The sequence below is a fragment of the Lissotriton helveticus genome, chromosome 11, assembly GCF_964261635.1.
Source record: "Lissotriton helveticus chromosome 11, aLisHel1.1, whole genome shotgun sequence".
NCBI lineage: Eukaryota > Metazoa > Chordata > Amphibia > Caudata > Salamandridae > Lissotriton > Lissotriton helveticus.
This window is the reverse complement of record NC_136072.1, coordinates 66,269,671-66,293,140: the sequence shown is the minus strand read 5'-3', so window position 1 is coordinate 66,293,140 and position 23,470 is coordinate 66,269,671. Positions and strand designations below refer to the sequence as shown.

At 49.9% G+C, this 23,470-nt stretch overlaps 1 protein-coding gene across 3 annotated transcripts in view; it reads right to left on the bottom strand.

The window, feature by feature from the left end:
- The window catches only part of LOC144791017 (cytochrome P450 2J2-like), a 381,495-nt gene that overhangs the window by 78,565 nt on the left and 279,460 nt on the right, over positions 1–23,470 (bottom strand). For all 3 annotated transcript variants that reach the window (XM_078665646.1, XM_078665647.1, XM_078665648.1), the window contains one exon: positions 12,692–12,854. In XM_078665646.1, the coding sequence (XP_078521772.1) occupies positions 12,692–12,854 (163 nt within the window). The remainder of the gene's footprint in view (positions 1–12,691; positions 12,855–23,470) is intronic.

The following is a 23,470-nucleotide window of genomic DNA, read 5'->3' as shown; positions in this document are numbered from 1 at the left end:
TCCTGCACAGGTCATATACTCCGAGAACCACACAGTACCGCATGGGATATGTAGACTCCCGCTTCTGCGTACGGGGGTGCGGGGAGGAAGGGACCTTCTTCCATGTTCTGTGGGACTGTGCGAAGATCAGGGCTTACTGGTCCAGCTTGACAGGCATCATGTCGGAGGTGGTGGGAGCAGAGGTCCCGCTGGAGGCCCGATGGCATGTGTTGGGGGTTACTAGTGACATCACCTGGCCGAAGGGGGCTAAGATTTGGCTAGCCCTGGCGAGTATGATAGCTAAAAGGAACATTGCGAGGCTGTGGGGTAGCGATCTATTACCAACGGTGGAGGAGTGGGAGCGAGACCTAGATTGGTGCCAGCGAGCGGAGAAGGTGATTTACAAAAGTAGAGGTTGCCCGAAGAAATGGGAGAATATATGGGAGGCCTGGAGGCGCTATAGAGGGGAATGGCGGGATTCGCAGTCGACTGCGGAACCAAAATGAGGAGGGCTCAGGGTGGAGCCGCATACCGTTAATTATGCACCAATAACAACTGGGTCTAGCTCCCCAGGGCCGTAACTGTATTATGGTAGGGCGCTAAGGTCTGCATAGAGAGTGGGGTGTGTGGAAGGGGGTGTTCTATCCTTACATGTATGTTTTGGGGGATCAAAATTGGGTTGTTCTAGGGGTGGGTCGATGCTGGGTGGGAGGAATGGCCGTAGCGGGTGGGACTGATTTTCTTGATATGACTATGGTTGATTGTGTCAATGCTTGCCAATGATTTTCTGCTGCTACCTGATGTGTACTGTTGCGGAGCTGGTTTGTTCAATAAAAAGACTTTAAAAAAACAAAAAACTTGCCAACATCTGCTGGCAGTCGCTGAGCTGGCCGCACCCACAAAAATATGATCCAGGTTAATTAGTCATGGATGTTACTCCTGCAACAAATTGAAACAGCAACTACAAAAAAATAAGTAAACTATTTTAAAAAAGCTTAAGACATTGAGCAACCCATCAACAAACCACCAGCCTTCAAATTGCATGGCCGGCAGTTCAGAATCATCTGGGTGCACTGCCAGCAAATGAAATGCTGATTTGATGATGCTCATTCCCTCTCTCACCACCGCACTAACAGCCCTTACAAGCTCAGTGGCTACGCCTACAGATGAGTAAGTCACAGACGTCAACTCTTCCAAGATTATATCATTAAGTGGCTGGCCCTCTGCCCACAATAAATGCTAAATCAAATGAAACTCTACCCTCTCTTCCTTAGGCCACACGCCTCTTGGTGGGAAAACTGCCTTAATGACGTGGGCTGAGGCACAAGTGCCATTTTCCTGCAAGCCGAACCACGCTTGCGTTAACCACGTATATGCCTTAACAATGCACATGCGTGGTTAATCAAAGCAAATCAAATCATTTCATTTGTAAAACGCGCTACATACCCATGAGGGTCTCAAGGCGCTGGGGGGAGCTGCTACTGATCGAAGAGCCAGGTCTTGAGGAGTCTTCTGAAGGCCAGCCGGTCCTGGGTCTGTCGTAGGCTTGTAGGGAGAGTGTTCCAGGTCTTGGCGGCGAGGTAGGAGAAGGATCTGCCGCCAGTGGTGGTTTTCCGGATGCGTGGGACTGTGGCGAGGGCGAGGTTGGTAGAGCGGAGGCTGCGGGTGGGGGTGTAGAAGCTCAGTCGGTCGTTGAGGTATGCTGGTCCGGCGTTGTGTAGGGCTTTGTGTGCTTGGATGAGGAGTTTGAAGGTGATCCTGTTGTTGACGGGGAGCCAATGCAGGCCTCTCAGGTGCATGCCTTTACAACGTAAGTATTACAACGCAGTCCATTACAACGCATAGTGCTTTTGGGCGCTGGATAGTGAATAGTTTAATTTACTATTCCAACTCCAGTCCCCGTGGACACTAGGGAAGGTTATTGGATAGTAAATTAACCTATTCCCTATCCTAGAGCGCCCCCAGAGCAATGCGTTGTAATAGTTTGCGTTGTAAAAGTTGCGTCGTAATGGTAGTGCGTTGTAAAAGTTTCATTGTAACGGCTGTTCACCATCAAGGATCAGTCGTGCCGAGGCGTTCTGGATACGTTGCAGCCGTCTCAGGAGCTTGGTTGTTGTTCCTGCGTAGAGGGCGTTCCCGTAATCCAGTCTGCTGGTGATGAGGGCCTGGGTGACTCTTTTTCTCGTGTCGGAGGGGATCCATTTGAAGATCCTGCGCAGCATTCAGAGGGTGTTGAAGCAGGAAGCGAAGACGGCGTTGATCTGCTTGGTCATGGAGAGGGCGGAGTCGAGGATGACCCCCAGGTTGCGTGCGTGGTCGGTGGGTTCTGGGGCTGGTCCTAGCGCTGTTGACCTCCAGGAGTCGTCCCAGGCTGAGGGGTTGGGGCCGAGGATGAGGACCTCCGTCTTGTCAGAATTCAGCTTCAGCCTGCTGTCCTTCATCCATTCGGCGAAGGCCTTCATTCCTCTGTGGAGGTTGGCTTTGGCGGTGTGGGGGTCTTCGGTGAGGGATATGATCAGCCTAGTATCGTCGGCATAGGGGATGATGTTGAGGCTTTGTTGTCGTGTGACGTGGGCGAGTGGTGCCATGTAGATATTGAACAGCGTCTGGCTGAGGGATGATCCCTGTGGAACGCCGCAGATGATGTCGGTGGTCTTGGAGCGGAAGGGTGGGAGGCGGACGCTCTGGGTTCTGCCGGAGAGGAAGGATGTGGTCCAGGCCAGGGCCTTCTCTTGGATTCCGGCGTCATGGAGGCGTGCAGTTAGGGTGCGGTGGCAGACCGTGTCAAAGGCTGCTGATAGGTCCAGAAGGATGAGGGCGGCTGTTTCTCCTTTGTCCATAAGGATCCTGATGTCGTCGGTGGCGGCGATGAGGGCAGTCTCGGTGCTGTGGTTGCTGCGGAAGCTGGACTGGGATGGGTCCAGGATGTTGTCTTCGAGGTAGCGTGTCAGCTGTCTGTTGACGATCTTCTCCGTGACTTTCGCCGGGAAGGGTGGCAGGGAGATGGGCCGGAAGTTCTTGAGGTCGTTGGGGTCCGCCTTGGGTTTCTTCAGTAAGGCGTTGATCTCTGCGTGCTTCCAGCTCTCTGGGAAGGTTGCTGTCTCGAAGGAGATGTTGATTGTTTTCCGGAGATGGGGTGCGATGGCTGTGCTGGCTTTGTTGAAAACGTGGTGAGGGCATGGGTCAGATGGGGATCCGGAGTGGATGGAGTTCATGGTCTTGATGGTGTCTTCATTGCTGACGTTGGACAAGCGGTCAGGCGATTGGTGCGGGTGTTGGTTTCAGGGGAGGTGGTCTCGGCGGTGGGGGTGGTCTCGGCAGTGGATGTGGGGGTGGCGGAGTCGAAGCTGTAGTGGATGTCAGTGATCTTGCGGTGGAAGAAGGTGACCAGTGAGTGGCACAGGTCTTGTGATGGTGGAATGTCGTTGGTGTTGGAGCTGGGGTTGGAGAGTTCTTTCACGATGTTGAAGAGCTCTTTGCTGTTGTGTGCATTGCTGTCTAGGCCGTCCTTGAAGGCGGTCCTCTTGGCGGTCCTGATGAGTTGGTGGTGTCTGCGGGTGGCGTTCCTGTGGGCGGTGTAGCTGTCTAGTGTTCGGTCATGGAGCCAGCTCTTCTCCAGCTTCCGACAGGTGCGCTTGGAGGTCCGGAGGTCTTTGGTGAACCATGCGGCTTTCTTGTTAGTGTAATTGGTGGCTGAGTTCTTGAGTGGGGCGAGGGTGTCGGCGCAGTCGTACATCCACTGTTTGAGGTTGATGGCGGCAGTGTCGGGGTCGGTGGGGTCGGCGGGTTGTCCCAGGGCGAGAGTGGTGGTTAGTTGGTCCTCGGTGACCTTTCCCCAGCAGCGGCGTGGCATCTGTTGAGTGTAGTGGTCTGTGGTGGGTTTCCTGAAGGTGAAGTGGACGCATCTGTGGTCTGTCCAGTGGTGTTCGGTGGTGTGGTTGGAGGAGACGTGGGGACTTGCGGAGAAGATGGGGTCCAGTGTGTGTCCAGCGGCATGGGTGGGTGTCGTCACGAGTTGTTTGAGTCCGAGGTTGGCGAGGTTGGCGATCAGGGCGGTGGAGTTGGCATTGTTGTTGTTCTCGAGGTGGAAGTTCAGGTTCCCCGAGGAGGAAGTAGTCCGTGGAGGCGAGGGCGTGCGTGCTGATGAGGTCAGCGATGGAGTCGCTGAACTGTGGTCGGGGACCGGGTGGTCTGTAGACGAGTGTTCCTCTGATGGTGGTGTTGGGGTCGGTGTGGATCTGGAAGTGCATGTGCTCAGCGGTGGTGAGGGTGTCATTGGTGATGGTTGTGACTCAGAGTGTCCTTGTGGATGATGGCGATTCCCCCTCCCACTCTGTTGGTGCGGTCTCTGCGGGATATCTTATAGCCTTCTGGGATGGCTATGGCGATGTCTGGTGCCGAGGTGGTGTTCAGCCAGGTCTCCGTCCGGAAGGCTACGTCGGGGTGGTTGAGTCTAGGAGGTCCCAGAGTCCAATGGCGTGCTTGCGGGCGGAGTGGGTGTTGAGGAGGATGCATCGGAGGTGGTTGGGTTCTCTTGCTGATGGTTTGGAGGGCCGAATGCTGGTGAAGCTGCAGTTCCGGCAGGTGAAGGGCCCTTGGATGCGCTTCGGGGTGGCCCGGTAGCAGGAGTGATCTCGTCCGGGTTGAGTGTGTGGAGGGTGCTGGGGTCGTAGTGCAGTCTGGTCTTGTGGTTGTTTCGGGGTCTAGGGGTTCTGGCGCTGGGCGCGGTCCAGGGGTGGACCAGGCGCAGACGGGCGCAGACGAGCTTGCCTTTGGTGCGCCTTCAACGCGGCCTCGCAGCGGCCGCCATATAAGCGGATGTGGGAGGGAGGGGCAGCTGGGAGGTGGGAGCGGGGCGGCGAATGGGAGTGCGGGGGGGCGGGGCCGCAGGGGGGCCGCGGCGGGAAGAGCAGGACGAAGGCTAAAGGGGGCGGGGCAGGGGCGCCACACAACGAACGCAGGGCAACAATGCAAAGAAAAATAAACAAATGGCACAGTTAACAGAGAACAAAAGAAAAACAAAACGAAAAAGACAAAGTACAAACAGGAGCGCAGAACGAGACCAGCAGGCACAGAGCACCGATACCAGCGGAGGGGGAGGGGGGGGGGCGAACTTTCGATGCGGCAGCAGCTGGCCAGGAGCCAGGCAATGTGCGGTCTAGATTGTTATTGTTATTGTTAAGGTTTTTGTAGAGCGCGCAGTAACCCTGGGGCATCCCGGCGCTAGAACCTGGTAGTCATGAGGGAGAAGCAACGGGAGGGAAGGGGAGATCAGGGGAACAGATGGGGTTTCAGTGCTTTCCTAAATTGGAGGAGAATTGGTTTGGTTCTCAGTTTCCGGGGGAGACTGTTCCAGAGTTTTGCCGTGTTCACTGAGAAGCGGTGGCCTCCCGTTCGGGCTCTTTTGACTTTGTGGACCGTGATGAGGTTCTCATGGTTTGACCGGAGTGCTCTGGTGGCTTTGTAGGGGATAATACAGTCTTTGAGAATGGGTGGTCCTTTGTTGTGGAGAGTTTTATGTGCCAGGCAGAGGGCCTTGAAGACTACCCTTTCTCTGACTGGCAGCCAGTGAAGCTGTTTCAGGGCTGGCTTGGCCGAGGATCTGGCCGGGGTGTTGGTCAGAAGTCGGGCGGCCACATTCTGGATTCTCTGAAGGGTGTTGAGTGTGACTTCCGGTGCTCCCAGATAGATTGCGTTGCTGTAGTCCAGCCGAGACAAAATAAGGCCCTGAATCAGCAGTTTTTGGGAGGTGAAGGGGAGTAAGGGAAGCACCTTCCTGCATGCCCTGAGGAGTCCAAAGCATGTACCGGCCACTTTTTTTGCCTGGATCTTTTTCCATCCAAACCCCCAGGCTTTTGACTTCATCTTTGGGGGTAGGGGGATCGCCCAAACAGGTAGGCCACATGTTGGGCGGCAGGGAGGGCCCTTTTTGTCCGAGCAGCAGGATTTCGGTCTTAGACCCATTAAGTTTTAATGCCGAGGAGTTCATCCAGTCGTGGATTTCCGTGAGACACTCGTGTAGATTGGAGGGTTCTTGGTCCGGGTGTGAGAGGGTCACCACCAACTGGGTGTCATCGGCATAGTTGATAATCGTCACACCAAACGGAGTGACCACCTCCTCCAAAGGGGACATGTAAACGTTAAACAACGTTGGGCTTAATGAAGAGCCCTGCGGTACTCCGCAGCGGAGGGGGACCGCCGGGGAGCGACCGTCAATCTCCCAGACCTGGAAGGAGCGGTTATTGAGAAATGACGTTAGCCATTTCAGTGCCATGCCCTTCACTCCAATACCTCTCAGACGATGGATCAGGACCTGGTGGTTGACAGTGTCGAAGGCCGCACTGAGGTCCAGGAGGATCACTGCCACTGATCCTCCTGTATCAAGAATGCTTCTAGATGCAGAGCGGATGGGTGGGCACAGCAAGACAAAGAGGAAGGTTCGGGAGAGGACACTGTTAGGTAAGTGGGGCCAAGGGTAGTTTTTCGGTGGGGGTAGTTTTTAGGGCTCGGAGGGCCGGGGTTGTTTATAGGGCAGGGAGCAGTTTTAGGGCTCAGGGCAGGGAGGGCTGGGTTGGGGTAGTTTTTAGGGCGTGGAACAGTTTTTAGGGCACTCAGGGCAGGCCGAGGAAAAGGGACTGTTTTAAGGGCTGTGGGCAGTTTTAGGCCTCAGGGCAGGGGGGGCAGTGCTGGGTCGGGGTACTTCATCAATGTAGGGGGGCAGTTTTTAGGGCTCAGAGCAAGGGCGCTGGGTCGGGGTAGTTTTTAGGGCATGGGTGAATTTTTAGGGCTCGGGTAGGGGAAAGGTACAGTTTTCAGGACTGAGGGCAGAGGTATGATCTTCTGCACACACGTCACTTTACCAATCATGTCTTTACCACGATATTGCATGGTAAAAGGCATACGTGGTAAAGGCATGAGTTGTTCAGGCATGCATTGTTCCATCATACAACCCTCTTGGTGACACAATCAACCTGTCCATGGGCCACTTCTGTAAAGGCCTTCAATCCTGCCTTTCTTAATTCCTTAGTCTACTTGTGCAACACCACCACCGGGTGCTCCCTGGCTGACAAAGCTGCTGCCCACCTCCTACCTAAGACCTCTGTAACCAAATCTAAAATCAGCCCCACAACTCCTAGCACTAACTGGGTATCAAATTTGTTTCCATAAAGCTGTAGCCAATAACTTAAGAGTTCTAATTTAATTGGACTACAAGCATCCCCATTTGCCACTGGCCTTCCCTGCCACCTCATCTCTGAGTCTGCTGCTGCCAACAACCACCCTGTCTCCCATGTCCCCACCCCCATGTTATCTTTACATTGTGTGTGGAAGTGTTTTGCTCCACCATTTGAACACTCACACTTGAACTTACAATACTACTTGCCCACAGACACCCTTATTGTAGGACCAGCAAGCCCTAACTGGTCCTGCTGCTCCCTGCCTGCTTCCCCTGCCCCTCCCTGGGTGGGACACCTTTGAAAGGGTTGATATAACACTGGCAAACACTGTCTGTATATCCTGTAGGCACCGGAGTAGAGGGTGCCATCCACTGCAGCCACAGATCCATGTCCACCTCTCCCATTTCCATTCATCATCCTTTGCCACCCTTGCTCAAAACTCCTCATCATACCTTACTCATGCGTAACCCCCAAATATAATATGTACCTTCCTTACCACATCTATATATTTAAAGAGGCTGACACATCTATCTGGATATATGTCATAGTAAACACGAGCATATGCTAGAATAGTCAATGTCCAATTCTCAACAGTGACCAGTACTTTTGGTCTTCTTCCCAATTCATATTCCTCCTCCTTCGATCCCTCTTTGGACCTCACCTCCCTCTGTAGTATACTAAAAACTTCTATGTACTGCCCCTCCTATCTTATCTTTCATCGCCTCCATCAAGTGAGCGCCCAGAGTCTTTGTAATCCCCATGTAAGGAAACTTCTTATACGTCTTAACTCTCCTTTTCCTAACCCTTCTCCCCATCTTTTGCCTACTTACCCACACCTCGACCTGCCACATACCCTCCCCTCTATAACTTCCATAATGTCCTTTGTTGCATCTCTGTTGACCCTGACACCTTCTGAAACCATTTAAGTTTTTGTACCAACATCAGTCTTCTAGCCTGGCCTTATGGACAGGACCTACACCGAAGCCTGCTGTCCTGTAAGCAACCTTGTTTCCAGCACATAAACGACTTACTTTGCTGCTGTCATGTTACTTTTTCCCCCTGTTTTCCGGCCTCTCAGGTACTCAAAACACCAATGCAATTCATCCACTTGCACAAAGAACAATTGATAGACAGAATACTGAACAATTTCAAACACCATAGAATGATGGATTAAACCCAGATCCTCGTGACTGGGGGTGAATGTTTGCATTGTTCAACATTCCGTCCATCGATTGTTCCTTTTGTCGCCCTAGTGGGAAGAGTATGCTCAGAAATGGGTCCCATGCTCACTGCACCACTGAATTCAAGCTAGCCTGGCTGACGAAGAATGATGCCATGAAACCGGTCCCAGGATGCTTGTTTCTGGTTCAAGGAGGACCTGGCTTGGCAGTTCAGGCTGGGCTGTTCCCACAAGGAACAGGGTCAAGACTGATTTGCATATGGCTGGGTCCAAACTGGGGTGGTGTGGTGAGCAAAAGAATGATGGTTTTAACCCATATCCTTGTGACTGGGGGTGAATGTTTGCATTGTCCAGCATTCCGTCCATCAATTTTTTCATTTGCATATGTCTCCCCAAGTGGGAAGGGTATGCCCAGACGTGGGTCCTGTGCTCACTACACCACTGGATTCAAGTTAGCCTGGCTGATATGGGGTATTACCCCGAAACCGGTCCCAGGATGCTTGTTTCCGGTCCAGGAAGGACCTGGATTGGCAGTTTGGGCTGGACTGTTCCCATAAGGAACAGGGTCAAGACTGATTTGCATATGGCTGGGTCCAAACTGGGGTGGCATGGTGAGCAAAAGAACAAAGGATTAAACCCAGATCCTTGTGACTGGGGATGAATGTTTGCACTGTCCAGCATTCCGTCCATCATTTGTTCCTTTTGCATTCCTCCACTTACTCCTCATCCTCACCCATCAGTTCCACTAGCTCACCCTCCTCCCGTTCCTCTTTGTCCCCATAATCCAACATGGTTCTCCTCCCTACTCTCCCGTCTTCCCATCTCAACACCACTTGGCCCCAGCACTTCCACATCCCCAACATCACCATCACAGGAGGCTGACTACCTCCCTGACAAGGAGGCCACCCCAGACTTTCCCTGCCCTGCTCCTTGCCTGTCAATGTCAGCTGTGGACCAGCCACCCTGGACCATGCTATCTCTTCGGGCCGGGGTGGGTGCGCCACACTGAACTCTCCCAGTTGGTTGTCTCTCTTTGAGCTGGTGAAGCTTCTTGAAGCTGCTGGGAAAGCCCAAAGTGCTGTCCTCTTTCTCAACCTCCCAGTCTTCACTCTTGCTCCCATACTCTTCATCATTAGGTGCCCTCACCCACTTGCCTTTTCCCCATACACTTGCCCTTCACATCACCTCCGCCTTAAGCCCGCTCTACTCCTACACCACCACATACAAGCTCTCTTGCCTTACCCCCTACAGGCTGCTGTATGCTCCTCTTCTGGCTCATTCCCATCCTGAGCCTGTCCTCCCTGTCCTCTGGCCATCTTATTGCCGGGCTCTGTTCATGCTGCTCTGCTGCCTCCCCTTCTATTGCTCCATTCCAGCAATACCACTACTACAGTGGACATGCTGCCTTAGTGCAGGCATGTCGAGATGCACTGAGGTCCTTCCTTGCTTTCCAATATTTGGCAGACCCATCCCTGTGCTAATAATGACATAATCATGAAGTCTGATGCCATGCACTCGGGGGCCAAGCTCCTACACCTTCAGCTGGCTCCCCAGGTAAGGGGTCCGTGACTCCTGCTGTCTCACCGCTCCTCGCCGCCATCCTGACACCCGGGGACCCACCTGAACACAACCTGTGAAGGGCACACCATTGGTACCCCATCCTTCTTATGCCGCCCACTTTAACTGGTACCTCTTTGCCAATCATTCCTGCTAACTTTAGTATGTGGCGGTGAGCAGGCTACGACAGCTGCCACCACCTAAGATGACCTACATAGAGGATGAGTGCAGCTAGGCCCTCATGCATTGTCGCATGCCTCTGGGCACCAATAAGTCTTCCCTCTCTGCTTGCCTGAACCCCACAACCCCCCGGCCTTCACTACTCTTTCTTCCCTATCCCCTATATCCTACTCAACTAACCTCTTTCTGAACCTGGCCTGCCTCAAAGACTTCTTCATTGACATTACTGGCAGCAGCTGAGCACCATTCCCAGGAAAGAGGACCCACACTCCCTGTCTCTGATTCCCTGATTACCTTAATGTGTTCATCTTATGAGAAATAAAACATGATGTACAAGAAATATCCCATACAAAATAAGAATTTTTTCATATTGTTGTGTTACTAGTCGAGTGTGCGGTTTAAATGAAGGACCTTGCATGGAGTGACTGAATGGTTGTTGTTGTATCGATAAAACAGTTTCAAATTTCTAAGGGGAGATTTAATTCAGTAGTTGATAACGGTGCTCTGTCCCGATGTTTGTGGGGCCCTCTCTAATATCTTACCACCCCAGGGCCACCCCAACAAGCCTCTACCAATCTTGGGACTTTGTTCCCTGGGCAAAAGACACACAAATGATGAACGGAATGCAGAAAAAATTAGACATTCACCCCAAGTCAAGAGATCTGGGTTAATTCCATTGTTCTTTTGCTCACCATGCCACCCCAGTTTAGACACAGCCATATGCAAATCAGCCTTGACCCTGCTCCTAATGGGAACAAGCCAGCCCGAACTGTCAAATTACGTCCTCCCTGGACCAGAAACAAGCATCCTGGGACAGGTTTTGGGGTATTATCCTCATCAGCGAGGCTAGCTTGAATCCAGTGGCAGAGTGAGCCCGGGACCCGTGTCTGGCTATACCCTGCGTACTTAGTGCAAGAAAGCAATAGACACACAAATGATGAATGGAATGCAGAACAAATCACACATTCACCCCCAGTCAAAACCAGTCTTGACTCTGCTTCTCATGGGAACAGCCCAGACCGAACTGCCAAGTCAGGTCCTCAGTGGACCAGAAACAAGCATCCTGGGACTGGTTTTGGGGAATCAACCCTCATCAGTGAGGTTAGCTTAAATCTAGCGGCATAGTGAGCCCTGGACCCACGTCAGAGCATACCCGGCGCACTTAAGATGAGAAAGCAAACAACACACAAATCATGGACAGAATGCAGAACAAATCAAACATTCACCCTAGTCAAGACATCTCGGTTAAATCCATAGTTCTTTTGGTTCCCATGCCACCAAAGTTTGACACCGCTATATGCAAATCAGTCCTGATGCTGCTCCTCATAGGAATAGTCCAGCCCGAACTACCAAGCCAGGTCCTCCCTGGACCTGAAATAAGCATCCTGGGACCGGTTTCGGGGTATCGCCCCATATCAGCCAAACTAGCTTGACTCCAGTGGCACAGTGAGCCCTGGACCCACGTCTGGGCATACCCGGCCCACTTTAGGGTGAGAAAGCAAAAAACATACAAATGATGGGTGGAATGGAGAATACATCAAACATTCACCCCCAGTCAAGAGATCTGGGTTAAACCCGTTGCTCTTTTGCTCACTAAGCCACCCCAGTGTAAACCCAGCCGTATGCAAATCAGTCTTGACCCTGCTCCTCATGGGAACAGTCCAGCCTAAACTGCCAAGCTAGGTCCTCCCTGGACCAGAAACAAGTATGTTGGGACCGGTTTTGGGATATCACCTCTCATCAGCCAGGCTAGCTTGAAATCAGTGGTTCAGTGAGTCCGGTACACACGTCTGGGCATAGCTGGTGCACTTAGGGCGAGGAAAAAAAAGACACACAAATGATGGATAGAATGCAGAACAAATCAAACATTCACCCCTTGCAAATAGATTTGGGTTAAACCCACCATCCTATGGCTCACCATGCCACCCCAGTTTAGACCCAGTGATATGCAAATCAACCTTGACCCTGCACCTCATGGGAACACTCCAGCCCGAACTGCCAAGCTAGGTCCTCCATGGACTAGAAAAAAGCATCCTGGGACCGGTTTCGAGGTATTATCCCTCATCAGCCAGGCTAGTTTGAATCCAGTGGCACAGTGTGACCGGGACCCACGTCTGGACATACCCGGCACACTTAGGGCGACAAAGCAAAAGCACACAAATGATGGACAGAATGCAGAACAAATCAAACATTCACCACCAGTCAAGAGATCTGGGTTAAATCCATCGGTCTTTTGCTCACCATGCCACCCCAGTTTAGACCCAGCCATATGTTTTGTGTCTGTCGCCCTGTGTGGGAAGTGTATGCCCAGACGTGTTCCCGTGCTCGCTACGCCACCAGATTCAAGCTAGCCTGGCAAATTATGGTTTGCAATGTACAGTATATAAAATATTAAAAAAACAAGTGTGTGTGTGCGTGCATGTGTGTGTGTGTGCTAGTGTCTGTATCATGCAGAGATCTGGGCTCCATGGTTGCCCTGAGTTTTTATTGACATGTTTTACTCAGCACTTTTTGCAGATTTAACTTGCTTTATGGAACAAGAACACTCATCAGTAACTTAAACATTAGCTGTATGTCTGTGTCAGAACATATGGCTTCTCAGTGCTCTAGGCACACATACCATTACACCCCATGATAGCCTTGAAGAGAGGACTAGTCGGCCGACCAGACATTTCTTCTGAGTGAGAGATCAATGCTTCTTTCACCGCTTGAAATCCATGCAGGACCACCATAGGAGTCTTTCCAAGCCACAAGGTGAAGATATTCCCATAGGTCTTTGCCAGCTGTGGAGGGAGAAGAAATGGAAGAAAGACTCAGACATGGCTTACAGAGTGCAACAGATACCGGCCAATGTATGTATGTATTTATGTGGTATTTGTATAGCTCGAAACTAGCCAACAGGCAGTGGAGTGGTGTACGGGGTCAATGTCCAGAATAAAGTCAATGGAGCCCGATTCACAAAAGTAAAATGAGAGGAAAGTCTAACTTTACGATTTTTGGTATTCACAAAGGCATTTACCAGCAGTAAAGTCAGACTTTTGTCTCAATTTAACTTACGTTTTGGTTTTAAGTTTAATTTAGACTAGACGTTTGGTCTCAGTTAAACTTAAGACCAAAACTTAAGTTAAACTGAGGCAAAAATCTAGCTTTACTGATCTGATCTGCTCAGAGGCGGCCGCTCCTCACGCTGCTCCCAGCTCCCTGCTGATCGGTATCGTAGCGCCTGGCTGCCTTAATATTTCCTGCTAGACCACACTGCTGACGCAATTAACAGTGCTTAGCTGCGCATTTAAATTGTATTCGAAGCGCTATACTGCGAGAGCACGCTTTGTATGCCATTGCGCTGTGCAGTGCTGCCTCTGCCTAGTTAAACGCATTGTGCCTGATTGTGCCGGCGCCATTAGCTAATTGTGAGCGTTTTTGATTATTTGTGCCCCAATCCTCGATCGCTTTTGCCATCCATTTTGTTGTTTGTTTTCCTGCCTCCCTGCCCGGCTCTCGACCCCGCCCCCCGCCTCCCAGCTGCTCCTCCCTCCCACTGATACTACAGGCCCCACTCCCCCGTGATAGCGCTGTGACCGTCCTGATCTGCTCAGAGGCGGCCGCTCCTCACGCTGCTCCCAGCTCCCTGCTGATCGGTATCGTAGCGCCTGGCTGCCTTAATATTTCCTGCTAGACCACACTGCTGACGCAATTAACAGTGCTTAGCTGCGCATTTAAATTGTATTCGAAGCGCTATACTGCGAGAGCACGCTTTGTATGCCATTGCGCTGTGCAGTGCTGCCTCTGCCTAGTTAAACGCATTGTGCCTGATTGTGCCGGCGCCATTAGCTAATTGTGAGCGTTTTTGATTATTTGTGCCCCAATCCTCGATCGCTTTTGCCATCCATTTTGTTGTTTGTTTTCCTGCCTCCCTGCCCGGCTCTCGACCCCGCCCCCGCCTCCCAGCTGCTCCTCCCTCGCCCCTCCACCATCCACATATGACAGATGCTTTTGCGCGCAGCGTTTACGCGCAGCGATTGCGCCACATGCGCGCCGAAGGTGCGCCAAAGGTAAGCCCGTCTGCGCCCGTCCGCGCCTGGACCGCGCCCAGCGCCAGACCCCCTGGTCCCCGCACCACTCATCCCTCCCGCATCACATACGACGCCTCCACCCTCTTAGCACTTAACCCCGGCCGACTCCCTAACTGCACCCAAGCAGCACCAGGACACACCCATGGACCCGTCAGCTGCCTCTCCTGCAAATTCACCTGCGTCAAGACCCACACCAAACCAACAAACACCAAACAGAGATCCAGCCCCAACCACCTTAAATGCATCCTTCTCAACACCCGCTCGGTTCACAAACACGTCATCGACCTTTGGGATCTAATCGACACCACCGATCCAGACATCGCCTTCCTAACAGAAACCTGGATGAAAGCCTCTTCAGCTCCAGACATCTCCATAGCCATCCCGGAAGGCTACAAGATCATCCGTAAGGACCGCCCCATCCAAACAGGAGGAGGCATCGCCATCGTCCACAAGAACACCATCCGCGTCTCAACCAGCTCAGATGACAACCTCACTATCGCAGAACACCTTCACTTCCAGATCCACACCGACCCCAAGACCACACTCAGAGGCACCCTCCTCTACAGGCCACCAGGACCCCGTACAAAATTCAGCGAAGACATCACCGACTTCATCACCCCACACGCACTCCCCTCGGAAGAATACATTCTACTGGGAGACCTCAATTTCCATCTGGAAAAGAGCAACGACAATAACACCACCACCCTTCTGGACAATCTCGCCAATCTCGGACTCAAACAACTTGTTAACACCCCCACACACTACGCAGGACACACACTCGACCCTATCTTCACTGCCAGCAAGCATATCTCCTTCACTCATACCACACCCCTCCACTGGACGGACCACAGTTGCATCCATTTCACCTACAATAAGACCACGATCCACAACCTCCCTCAACCAACTCTGCGAAGAAATTGGAACAAAATCACCATCGACCAAATATCCACATCGCTTCTTCAAAAACCCCCTGCCTATTCAACTAACCCTAATCAAGCCGCCATCAACCTCACACAATGGTTAACCCAAACAGCCGACAAACTAGCACCCCTGAAAAAACATCAAATCAAGCAAGGAAGCAAGAACGCCCCCTGGTTCAACGACGACCTTAAGAAATCCAAGAAGATCTGTCGTTCCCTTAAGAAAACTTGGAAAAAAGACCCAAACACTATCTCCCAAGCCGCCTTCAAAAACGCCACCCGCAAACACCACCAACTCATCCGAACAGCCAAGAAATCAGCACTCAAAGACCGACTAGACAACAACGCCCATAACAGCAAGGAACTTTTCAACATCATCAAAGAATTCACCAACCCCACCGCCAGCTCAAACGACATCACCCCCTCTCAAGTCCTCTGTGACTCCCTTGCCTCATTCTTCCATGACAAAATCGCCGACATACATAACAGCTTTGACAACCAACACGTAAACCAGTCCACCCCACTCACCTCCGAACATGTACCTCCTCCAAACAACGTTCTAGACTGGAACCCAATCACCACAGAAGACACCATTCGCCTGATGAACTCCATCCACTCAGGATCCCCCACAGACCCATGCCCCCATCACATCTTCAACAAAGCAGACTCCATTATCGCACCCCATCTCCGAGACGTCATCAACTGCTCCCTTAACTCCGCCACATTCCCAGAAAGCTGGAAACACGCCAAACTCAGCGCCCTTCTGAAGAAACCCACAGCTGACCCCACTGAACTCAAAAACTACCGCCCCATCTCGCTCCTCCCATTCCCTGCCAAAGTCATTGAGAAAGCCATCAACAATCAGCTCGCCGCCTTCCTCGAAACAAACAAATCACTTGATTCCTCACAGTCTGGCTTCCGAGCCAAACACAGCACCGAGACCGCCCTCATCGCAGCAACAGACGACATTCGAACACTACTGGACAACGGAGACACAGTCGCCCTCATCCTCCTTGACCTCTCCGCAGCCTTCGACACAGTCTGCCATAGCACCCTGATACAACGCCTCAGAAACATCGGAATTCAAGGAAAAGCATTGGACTGGATCATCTCGTTCCTCGCTGGAAGAACTCAGAGAGTCCGACTCCCCCCTTTCAAGTCAGAGGCCACTGAAGTCATCTGCGGCGTCCCGCAAGGATCATCACTCAGCCCCACCCTCTTCAAAGTCTACATGAGCCCCCTCGCAACCATCGCACGTCAACACAACCTCAACATCATCTCCTACGCTGATGACACTCAGCTGATCCTCTCACTCACCAAAGACCCAACCACCGCCAAAACAAACCTACATGAAGGGATGAAAGAAGTAGCCGAGTGGATGCAACATAGCCGTCTGAAACTGAACTCGGACAAAACGGAAGTCCTCATCTTAGGTGCATCCCCTTCCACCTGGGACGACTCTTGGTGGCCAACGGCCCTAGGAAAAGCCCCCATACCGACGGACCACGCACGGAACCTGGGCATCATCCTGGACTCCTCACTCTCGATGACCAGACAAGTCAACGCCGTCTCATCATTATGCTTCAACATCCTCCGCATGCTCAAAAAAACATTTCGCTGGATCCCCACCGAAACAAGAAAAACGGTCACCCACGCACTGGTTACAAGCCGTCTTGACTACGGAAACACCCTTTACGCCGGTACCACCGCAAAACTGCAGAAAAAACTCCAACACATCCAAAATGCCTCAGCCAGACTCATACTAGACATCCCTCGCAAAGACCATATCTCTGGTCACCTAAAAGACCTGCACTGGCTCCCCGTCAACAAAAGGATAACGTTCCGTCTCCTCACCCAGGCACACAAAGCCTTATACGAACTTGGACCTGATTGTCTCAACACGCGCCTTTCCTTTTAAACCCCCACCCGCCAGCTGCGCTCGTCCAACCAAGCCCTCGCCGCTGTTCCGCGCATCCACAAAGCCACCATGGGGGGAAGGTCCTTCTCCTACCTAGCGGCCAAAACCTGGAATTCCCTTCCCATCCACCTCCGCCTTACTCAAAACCACCTAGCCTTCAGAAAACAGCTTAAAACCTGGATATTCGATAAGTAAACCTCCCCCCCCCCTTCCTCAAGCGCCTTGAGACCCTCTGGGTATGTAGTGCGCTATATAAATTCTGACTTGACTTGACTCTTAAATGCCCTTTGTGAATACTGAAATTTGTAAAGTTAGACCTTCCTCTCAGTTTAACTTTGTCAATCATGCCCAATGAGTGGTAAGAGAGGTAGTTGGTTTGTAGACTGCTCATGCTGCCTGCTGTAGTGTTCTTAAAAGAGGTGAGCCTTCCTCTCTTTCTAAACTGGAACAGGGTTGGGGCAGGATGTCCTTCCAAGTCTGTCCATACCACTGTGTCTGCACTGGCTCGATGGATAAGGTGCTGGCAAGCATATTTACAACAAATGTCCACTACAACATTAAACTGGAAAACCTTTCATATTTGTATTAATTGTATTTGCAAAGCATTAGCATGAGACACTGCTCCACACAGTGTTCTTTGGTCAGGACATGATGGTGTTAAAGGTAGCCCTCTCTACATCTTCCTCATATCAGGGCCTGGTTCTTCTCCCTTCAGCTACAGGAACACAGAAAATGTGCGTCCCCTGCCTGGAGGCACAGTCTTCATCCTCCATCTTGTGCTATACATAACCAGACCAGAGGCATCCAAGATGGATCCCACTGGCCTCCATTACTAAGGTTCACTCTTACAAACAGCTTACCACCACAGATGTGTTACACACGTTGCAAACGCGCATGTTCTTGACATACACATGGGATGCCAGCACGTGGTTCTAGTCATACAGTGAGCCTGTGGGCCTCACACCCAGTGATACAGATAAAAACATCTAGTCACACTCCTGGTGCCCGATTCACAGAACTAACTTAAGACAAAATCCTAAACTTACTACCATTTTGGTATTCACAGAAGGCACTTACTCATTTCGGTATTCACAGAAGTTAGGAGTCCTAACTTTAAGACTCCTAAATGCGTTCTGTGAATACCGAAAGTCTTAAAATTAGGATTATTCTCAATTTAGTACTAGTAAAGTTAGGACTCCTAACTTTAGGACTCCTAAATGCCTTCTCAGTTTAGTAGTAGTATTAGGACTCCTAAACTGAAAAAAATCCTAATTTTAAGACTTTCGGTATTCACAGAAGGCATTTAGGAGTCCTAAAGTTAGGAGTACTAACTTTACTACTACTAAACTGAGAAAAATCCTAATATTAAGACTTTCGGTATTCCCAGAAGGCATTTAGAACTCCTAAAGTTAGGAGTCCTAACTTACTACTACTAAACTGAGAAAAATCCTAATAGTAAGATTTTCATTTTCGGTATTCACAGAAGGCATTTAAGACTCCTAAAGTTAGGAGTCCTAACTTACTACTACTAAACTGAGAAAAATCCTAATAGTAAGATTTTCGGTATTCACAGAAGGCATTTAAGACTCCTAAAGTTAGGAGTCTTAACTTTACTACTACTAAAGTCAGAAAAATTCTAACTTTAAGACTTTCGGTATTCACAGAAGGCATTTAAGAGTCCTAAAGTTAGGACTCCTAACTTCTGTGAATACCGAAATTAGTAAGTGCCTTCTGTGAATACCAAAATGGTAGTAAGTTTAGGAATTTGTCTTAAGTTAGTTCTGTGAATCGGGCCCCTGGTGTTTAGGGACAGACTAATTTGCATATAGCCAGGTTCTGAGCTGGGATGGGGCAGTGAGCTAAATAACGGTGATGGATCAAGCCCTGATCTTTGGACTGGGTAAGAGTGGTCTGCTTAATTCAGACACTCTGTTCATCACCACCCCCTTTTCTGAATCCACCTGTATACCAAGCAGTGGTAATTCCTGCCCCCAACAAATAACATTAAACAGTTTAACATTGCAGGAAAAATGAGACACATTAATGCTCAACTTTCAGAATACTTTGAACAGAACAAGCTCTTGAATGTAACCCATTGGGGCTTCAGACACAACATAGAATAAAAACTGCTAGAAGTGTCAGAATCCATGAAAATCACGTCGGTATCTGTGTCCCAGTGTTAAGATGGCTGCTGTCTTTTCTTTGTGACAGTGAGCAGTCGTTGTCGACTCCTACCTTCTAGCTGTTGTTGATGGATCCTCTGCACTTGATCTGAGACACTTGTCTCCCAAAAATCACAAGATGGAGCTGTTGGGTGGGGGGGGGTCAATATGACAGCCCGAAAGGAAAAGAGCTAGGGTAGGGGAGAAGGGAGGGATGGAGAGATGGGTGGATTGATGTAGAAAAAAAAGGATGGGTGTATGAAGGAAAGGTGGATGCTAAAACAACGGATGAATGAAGAGAATAAAGGATGGACGAAGAGATGGATAAAAAGAGAGAGGAAAAGGATTGATGGATGCCTAAATTCTTTAAGAAGTGAAGTGTTAAAGGCACATTTGGCCATATTCTTTTCAGAATGACGTTGTGGAAGCCATCCAACACATGATGGCCCACTTGCCTCACTCACTCACTCACTCACAGTCATTCATAACCTTGTTCAAAGTGGGGACATTTTATTTTACTGGCCACTTCCTTGACCCAGTCTTCCAAACTATACAACAGGCCCATAAGAAAACTCCCAGCTTGTCAGGGTCTTTGTTATTTTTTCAGAATCAGCCCCCTGCTTTGAGTGTTTGTCGTGCGGGTAGATCATTGTCTTGGCCACACTCATTAATTTTTTTGTTTTTTTACAAAGTCTTTTCTGCAACATCCAAACCGGAGATACACAAAAGGCAGGTGAGATTCACACCAGGCAGTTGGGGCTCTCAAAAAGCTATTGAATGGACCTCTGCCGGTGCAAAACACACAACCATAGGTTGCCTAGCTCTAGTCTTAGATTGTGAGCCCGTTAGTGCCAGAGTAAAATCAAAGTCGTATTACTTTTAAGATTATGAACCCATTCGCGCCAGTAATTTCATAGCATAATTTTTACTATTTATATAATTTCTTAATTTTTAAACAGAATTAAATTGCCTCGGATTACTTGTGAGTCCTTTTTTTCAGGTTTTAGATCGAATTTGTATGGGACAACTACATATTTTTCTATCTTTATAACAAATTACCTATATGAACAGTGTTGTTTTTTTCTTCCTGTTTTCTTTTTAAATCAACAATTTTGAAATAAATTTTTGATTTATGTTCTAACATTTACAATTCTTTGATAGCCTTCATCATGACGCCTCCCCTACATGTGGATCGTGACCATAATATTTATTGTTGTTCTATGTTACGCAGGTGTTCTCAGTTGATACTTTTTCTTGGAGAACATAGACACTTACTTGAGGGCCAAATTTGATAAAACTCTCATGCAACACAGTGCACCAACTAAAAGTCAGTCACTTAAAATATATAGTTGCACCTGCATTTGTTGCCATCCTACATCGCAACACATATCTTATCTTTCACATTGCAATTTAACATGACATCAGCATAAACCATCATGTCACCTCCAAAGATAGAGCCTGATTTAGAGTTTGGCGGACAGTTTACTCCAGCAGAAACGTGATGGATATCCCATCCGACGTATTACAAGTATCATAGAATACAGTAGCGGCTGCAACGGGGCAGCTGTGGTGTGGCGGAGAGGTGGGGTTAAAAAAAAAGAACTTTTAAACTTAACTTACCGACGGCCGTCTCTCCTCCATCTTTCTTGCCACGATGCTGGAACAGGAAGCACCTAGGCTTCCAGGCTCCTCTAGCCAATCACAACGCTGCTGATAGCAGCATCGTGATTGGTCTGAGCGCCATAGTTCGGTGCTCAGATGGAGACTGGGAGCCTGTGCATGTTCTCTACTCAAAAGACACACAATTGATGGACGGAATGCAGAACAAATCAAAACACATTCACCCCCAGTCAAGAGATCTGGGTTAAATCCATCATTCTTTTGCTCACCATGCCACCCCAGTTTAGACCTGGCCATGTGCAAATCAGTCTTGATTCTGGGCCTCATGGGAACAGTCCAGCTCGAACTGCCAAGCTGTTGTTTTTGCATTGTTCTCTACTCAGGCTGTGCATTACAGCAGGTGGAGAACATGCAAAGCGCGCATGACTGTTTGGCCGGCCTAAAAAAACTGGTCAAACCGTCATGCGCACTTGGAGAGTGCCTACCACTCCTCCCCTGCTCTGTGGACAGCCGCCTGCACCTACAGAGCCGCTAGGGAAAAGTAAAATGATAATAACATGGCATTATCATATTTTTTTTCTTGTGGGGCGATACTCCTCTGCCTTAGCGGAGGAGCCGTCCCTGAAAGAATATAATGCACGTATAATACAGCTGGCGGGAGATCCTTCACGTTTGTGATGGGGAGAGGAGTTGGCCTAACGGCTAGGGCAGTCTACCTCGAATCTGGGGAACTGGGTTCGAGTCTCGGCAATGACGCCGAACATCCTGTGATTCTGGGCAAATCACTTAATTTTCCTGTGCCTAACAAAAATAAATGTGTGTCCACATGTAACGTAACTGGTGCTATGTAAAGTGCTCTGATACCCGATTCGGGTCAAGTTTGCTCTCTATAAAACTCTGTTAAAAAAAAAACGTGCACCGAACTCTAAGGGCCCCAAATGAAACATCAGCTTATTGGTAAGATCAAGTCAAAAATGATTAACTGGTCAGTAAACATTGTGTTAGCTAGGTGAAATCCTACAAACAAGCTATAACTAGAATGGTAGAAAGTCCTTGGGACAGAGCCTGAGGGTGAGGAGGACACTGTACCAGGGTTGCTGAAAGCTGCAGATTACCCTAAAGGTCATGGCCTGCTGGGCTTCAACTATCCAGAATAGGATGGCCATTGGCTTGCATTGATAGGAGTAGGGTGTAAAGAGCAGCCTGGTTGAAGTTACTGCAGGCCAGTTGTTCTTAACATTTTAGATTCTGTGGACCAGCCGCGGCCTGTGCAGGTAATAGCGGTGGTGACGGGTGGGGAGGATTCTGACAAACGACGATGAGGGAAAGATATTATTTATTTATTTTCCCATGTGGTCGTTAGTCGAACTCACTCCGTAACCCGGCCTTACCGCTCTTACCTGCACGGGCTGTGGCTGCTGTAAACCCCTACTGAAGTTTATTACAAGACACAGAGGCTCCTATAATGCAGTCTCTTCCAGTCGCGGCTCGTCTGACTCACGGGTGGGGGGGCGGGTGCAGGGGTCTATGAAGGCTGCATGCAGCTACATAGAGAAAATGTAGAGTGTGCATGACTGGTTTAGTCGGCCCCAGGAGGCTGACCAAACAGTCAGGGCCACCAGTGGGCAAACCACTCCTCCTGGACCCGACCACCTGCCCGCCCCCAACCAGGCATACCCTGCCTTCTGCTTTCTCACAGCGCGAGAAGCAGAAACATAAAATGGAATTTAAAGTACAATTTTCATGTTTCTGCTTCTCGCACTGCAAGAAAGCAGTGGGGCGACGCTCCTCCGCCCTAATGGAGGAGTCGCCCTTGGTCTCTTCTCTTCCTATGTTTTACTCACAGCCCTTTAACACAATCCTGTAGGTCCAACAGGAAGTGGTACAAAAATTATAGCGAATAGAGCCCAGTATACATAGGACCAATTAAAACAAGGCATCCTCTTTTCTTGCTGCAGCAGGTAAGTTTTTGGTGTGGTGCTGTGGGCAAGCTCAAGATTATAGCGCTGGCTTCGCGTTGGCACGGCTGTGTTGTTTCAGAATGCGAATGTTGGCCCCAAGGCAAAACTGAGCTGGGAAGCTGTTTATTTAACCCCTTCCATGCTGATGACGGCCCCCGTCCGTCATGTAACACGGTGGGCGTGTGCTGATGACGGCTGGGGGCCGTCATGAACCCGCCCACTGTCCAGAAGTGCCGCACAGGTGCAGAATCGCGGCCGCGCCCAAGGGGTTAAGACACCAGAGCTAAGGTGCACACGTGTGTTCTTGCTGATTCATTGCAGCTGGAACAAAATTCAACACAGTTCAAACAGACATGACTTGCTCACCTCCTTCGCCCCCAGCTACGCCACTGATGTGCGTATATATATATATATATATATATAAGACAACATAGTTTCAGGATTAAGAATAACGATTACGAATAAGTTATGTAAAAAAGTGAAGCAGGGAACTTGGGGTAGTTCCGAAGATTATGAGGAGAGCAGATCCTTTATGTGGAGAACCTTACAAACCCAGAAACGCTCTGAATATGCTCACCTCAAATGTCTACCAGAGTATCTAGGTATAGGATTAGCACATTACCATCTACGCCGAGCTACGTATAGACGTTATAGTTAGGATCACATTTTACACACACAAAACCATAGAAATTCAGCAGTCATAGTTACACTTATCTGAAGAAACTATAACTCGTGCTGTAAGTTA